General features: G+C 56.6%; 1 protein-coding gene across 1 annotated transcript in view; it reads left to right on the forward strand.

Moving 5' to 3' along the window:
• ZSWIM9 (zinc finger SWIM-type containing 9) overlaps positions 1-2,152 on the forward strand; it is a 25,079-nt gene extending 22,927 nt beyond the window's left edge. Inside the window, exon 4 of the mRNA XM_007463296.1 lies at positions 1-2,152. This exon is cut by the window's left edge and continues 409 nt beyond it. Coding sequence (XP_007463358.1) covers positions 1-1,787 — 1,787 coding nt within the window. The 3' untranslated portion in view covers positions 1,788-2,152.
• The last annotated feature ends 3,014 nt before the right edge of the window (positions 2,153-5,166 follow it).

Here is a 5,166-nt window from a genome sequence, read left to right on the forward strand (position 1 = left end):
AGGAGCTGGGCGGCGCCGGCCGCGAGGACCCGGGCCTGTGGCCGCGCCTGTGTCGCCTGGCGGGCGCGTTGTCGCCCGCCGCCTACGCCGAGGCGCTGGCCGAGCTGCGCGCCCACGGCCCGGCCGCCTTCGTCGATTACTTCGAGAGCAACTGGGCGCCGCGCCGGGACATGTGGGTGCGTTTCCGCGCCTTCGAGGCGGCCCGCGACCTGGACGCGTGCGCCCTGGTGCGCGGCCACCGCCGGCGCCTGCTGCGCCGTCTGAGCCCCTCGCGCAGCGTGGCGCAGTGCCTGCGCGACCTGGTGGCCATGCAGTGGGCCGACGCGGCTGGGGAGGCGGCGCCGGATGTGTCCGACGACGGGGGCCCTTGGCTGGAGGGTGAGCTGGGGAGGGGAGCCCAAGTGGAGAACGAGAGGATGAAGGGTGTGGAAACCGGAAACTGGGGCGGGGCGCGGAAGGAAGGAAGTTTTAGGAGAGAAGCCCAGTTAGAGAAGGAGTGGGCCAGAGGGTTGGAGACCAGAGACCGGGAAGGGGCTCAGGTAGAAAGTGAGAAGGGGGGAGGGTTGCAAATCCGAGACTGGAGAGGGGTCCACTTGGAGAACCAGAAGGTGAGAGGGCTAGAGGGGAGTGTCTGGAGAGGGTCCCAGTTGGAGAACGAACACTTGAGAGGGCCCGCGATCAGAGACTGGAGGGGGGGCCCGCTGGAGGGTGAGAAAGACTGGGGACTGGAAGGTTATATCTGGAGGGGGGCCCAGGTGGAGGACCAGAGGTTGAGAGGATTGGAAGAGTATACCTGGAGGCTGGCCCAGCTGGAGGATGGAAGGATTAGGCTGCTGGAGACCCCAGACGGGAGGGGGACCCTGTTTGATTATGAGAGAGCCAGCAGTCTTGACGGGAGCTCCTGGAGGGGGGCCCAGTTGCACGATGAGAGGGTAAGTGGACTGAAAACCAGAGACTGGAAGGGGCCGCATTTGGAAGCAGAGAAGGAAAGGGGGCTGGAGGTCAGAAACTGGAGGAGGGTCCATGTGGAGAAGCCCCCGGAATTGGTCCCCGAGAACGGAGACCTAAGGGGGCCCCAGTGGGGAGATGCAAGGCAGAGAGGGCCAGAGACTAGAGAAGAGCAAGCAGTGAGCTTGGGTGTCAAAAGAAGAAGGGACCTGGAGGATGTAGTCCTGGTCCAGCTGGGGGACCCAAGGGTGACAGGCCTGGAGAATGGAGATGGAGGGGGAGCCCAGGCTGGGGGCCGCAAGAGCAGAGGAGGGCAGGGGATGGAGTGTGGGGACACAGCAGGGGGCCGTCTAGGGCTGGGGAATGGAGTCACCTGCAGCACTCCCCTGGGGACTGTGTTGGAGGGTGACCCAGCGTGGGCAGTGACAGGGAGGATGTACCTGGTGGCCGGAGAGAGTGCACAGGAAGGAAGCGGAGAAGGCCGCAGGGAATCAAAGAGGCCTTGCTGCCCCTCGGAGGAGGAGGAAGTGGACTGGGAGCCCCTGGCCAAGTTCCGAGCGGCCTGCGGGCCAGAGCTGGCAGAGCTGGTGGCCGAAGAGCTGGCCTTCGCCCGGCGGCACGGCACCCGCGGTTTCCATTGGACAGGAGCTGGCTTTGCCCTGAAGGACGGCACCTCGGACTTCCTCCTGGACGGAGCCCTGACGCGCTGCAGCTGCTCCATCCACGCTGCCCGGCGTCTGCCCTGCCGCCACCTCTTCGCCGCGCGCCTGCTCACGGGGGCAGCCTTATTCCACATGGACCTGCTCAGGGATTGCTGGGGGAGAGCCCCCGAGCCCTGAGCCTGCTCGCGCCTGCCCGTCACCCTCCACGGTGGGGGCGGGAGGGCATCCTTCGATCCCAAAGATAACGGGGCTGAGCCCAAGGAGGCCACCCCAGTCCCCCCGTCCACCTCCTGGGGCATCCAGCGGCTTCATCTGGGCAGTTTGCCTCTGTGGGTCCGAGGGGAAGCAGACGGTGTGGTCTCGGAGGTCCTGGAGCCGCAGCTGTGGCAGATGGTGGTGGCCAGGGTGGCTTCTGAGGGCTTCCCTCCAGAGAGGAAATGTGTGGTGAGAGGGTGTAGACAGGGTCAGGTCCGGCCAGGAGAAGGAAGGGGATAAAGTGGGGGAGGGGAGGACACCAGGATGTGGGGAGAGCCTAGCAGGTGGAGGGAAAAATGGGGGGTAACGAAGAAGAAGGAAGGGGAGGAAAGACAAAGGGGACACAGACATGGAGGAGAGAGGATAGGAAAAGAGGCAGAAATGGAGAAGAAATGGGGACAAACGGGAAGGGAGGAAAGGAGAGGGGGCGGGGGAGGGGAGGACGAGACAAGGATGGAGGATAGGGAAGGAAAAAAGGAAAGGAATGGGAGAGGGGGGAGAAGAAACGAGAGGGGAATGACTTGGGGATTTCTCTAAGGCCTGGAGTCTTGGATCGCCTTCACCTTCTGGTTGGTCATTCCCGGAAGAGGCAGAATAAGAGGGGGCCCTGGGAGTCTGGTGGGATGGGCTGGAGGCTCTCCAGTGGGGGAGGGGAACCCTCCGGACTTCTGTGCTCCAAGATTGGAATAAAACAGTATTATTTTGGTTTCTGTGCTGAGTTCTTGGCTTTGTGGGGGAGGGTGGGAGGCCCAGACCCAGAGGGCAATTGAGATGGTCCAGCATTCCTTGACTTTTTCTATCAACGGGCCCTACTGTTGTTGGAATGCACGGACCCAAAATGAATCCATCTTCGTGGCAGCTCAGGCCTCATCCTCCCTTGCCTGGACCAGTATGCCATGGGAACAGCTTGCCAACATCCGTGGATCCTCCAATGACTAGTCCATGCCAATCTCGGCCACTATGCCAGTGATTGGTTTAAGAATGGGCGTGGGGCCTGATCCTGCCCAGTGGGTCTGCTCAGGGCGAGAGGCTTCTAAAATTTCTCTCAATCCTAAGGAGAAGCCCCAGAATGAGATGGTTAGGCCTAAACCTGCTTGCAAGCCTCTTGAGAGAATGTGAGAATGAAGGATGTCATTGAGGATGACAGAGCTAAGAGATGAAGAAAATCTGGGGAGCCCCCCTGATGGTCCAGTGGTTAGGACTCTGCGCTCTCACTGCCAAGGGCCCAGGTTCGATCCCTAGTCGGAGGAACTAAGATCCCATAAGCCGCGCTGCAAAAAAATAAAATAAAAAGAAAGAAAAGAGAAAATCTGCATCTGGTTGAGTCCCTAAAGTCTGCCCTACGGGTGTGTGTGTGTGTGTGTGTGTGTGTGTGTGTGTGTGTGTGGCTTCCTAAGTAAGATAAAAGATATTTTAATACTCATGGCAGTTTGAGTTGGGATTTCTGTTATCTCAACTGGTGCGGGGGACTGCAGGTGATAGAAATTCAGGTGGAAATAGCTCGCCACTTCTTAAACTTTATGAACAGATGAATCACCAGTCAGTCTGCGGTGGGGCCCAAGATTGTGGAAGGTTCTCCGATGATGTGGTTGCTGCTGGATTGTGGAGCACACTTTGAGTAGCAATGAAGGAGCTTAATGTAAAAGGTCATCCAGCCATTCACGTCGCTGGGAAATTAAAGTCGTCAAATGCAGCTGAATCCAGGGGCTCAAATAATGTCAGGTTTCTCCCTTGTGCTTCTGCCCTTTATGTCATGGCCTTCTTCAAAAGAAGGCTATCCCCTTTGACAGAGAAAGATAGCAACTTGAAGCTGTAATCTCATTTCCTCAGATCTTGATCCCCAAAGACCTTTCTACCGGCATCCCAGCATCAAATCTCAAAGAAGAAGCTGATTGGGTTTACTAAGTGTATCAGTATCAATTATCTATGGTTACGTTGATGCTGTGTAACAACCATGACACTTGAAAAGTATTTAGTGATAAGTATTTATTGTTTGTGCCTTTTATTGTTTCTTGTTTATGTGCTCAAACTTGAGCAGGCCTCAGGAAATTGATTACCCAGAGACCACGTTAAAACACAGACATCGGGCTTCCCTGGTGGCGCAGTGGTTGAGAGTCCGCCTGCCGATGCAGGGGACATGGGTTTGTGCCCCGGTCCGGGAAGATCCCACGTGCCGCGGAGCGGCTGGGCCCGTGAGCCATGGCCGCTGAGCCTGCGCATGCTCTGCAACAGGAGAGGCCACGGCAGTGAGAGGCCGCGTACCACACACACACACACAAAACACAGACATCCCTCCCACCCCGAATTTCTGACTGAGTAGGTCTGAGGTAGGGCCTTTGAGAATTTGCATGTCTAATCAGTTCCCAAATAATGCTGATGCTTCTGCTTCAAAGACCATGCTTGGAGGGTCTGCTCTGAGCCGTGACCCTGGACATCTGCCCATTCTTGTAGCAGACTGACAGGGCAGACAGAATGTACAGGGTCACAGAGAGTGAGGAGAGGGGTTGTTAAAGAAAGTGAGGCAGGAGATAGATGGGTCCCAGGCTAAGCAGCTGCAGTTTGTCCCCTGTGGACAGATACTCCAAGATGAAGATAATAGCAGGATAATAGGAGAGGCTGAGCGCTGCCCAAATAAAAGGGAACACATATTTCTCATTCTCAAAGTCAAGGAGACCTTCCCAACAATGTATGCACAGAAAGTCTCCTTGGAGGTCAAAAAGGGAGTGATGTCAACCTACCCACAGGCCTCTTTGCTGGAATCCATCTTGGCTAAGAGATGCGGGTGCACACAGGGGAGGACCCTGAGATAAACCAAATACAGATCCAGAACCAGGCAAAGCAAGATGATTGGCCAAAGGAAATCCAGAAGAAATGCCCCATAAAAGTGATTCAAACTGCCACAAGGGCGCGACTCTCTGAGCCCGCCAGTTTGTGCCTATTCACACATACTCTTTTTCCTCCTAATAAACACTTTACTGTTTCACTACTTTCCGTTTCTCTGTGGGAATACATTTCTACAAAGCCGACGGGCCAGGGGCCTTGTCACTGGCCACTGGTCTAGTGGCTAGAACTCAGTGCTCTCACTGCAGTGGCCTGACTTCAATATCTGGCTGGGAACCAAAATCCTGCTTCAAGCCGCTGAAGGCGGAGGTCACCTGAGATCAAAAAGAGGCAGGAGGAATCCTGGGCAGGCAAACCCAATAGCAGTCCAGTGCAAACCGATGTCCCAAACCTCCCCACTTGACTCTTTTATCCTTAGACTCTGGGATGTGGGTTAGGGAGAGTCCTAGGGAGGGAAAGA

This window comes from Lipotes vexillifer, unplaced genomic scaffold (genome assembly GCF_000442215.2).
Source record: "Lipotes vexillifer unplaced genomic scaffold, Lipotes_vexillifer_v1.1 scaffold802, whole genome shotgun sequence".
In the NCBI taxonomy this organism is placed as follows: domain Eukaryota; kingdom Metazoa; phylum Chordata; class Mammalia; order Artiodactyla; family Lipotidae; genus Lipotes; species Lipotes vexillifer.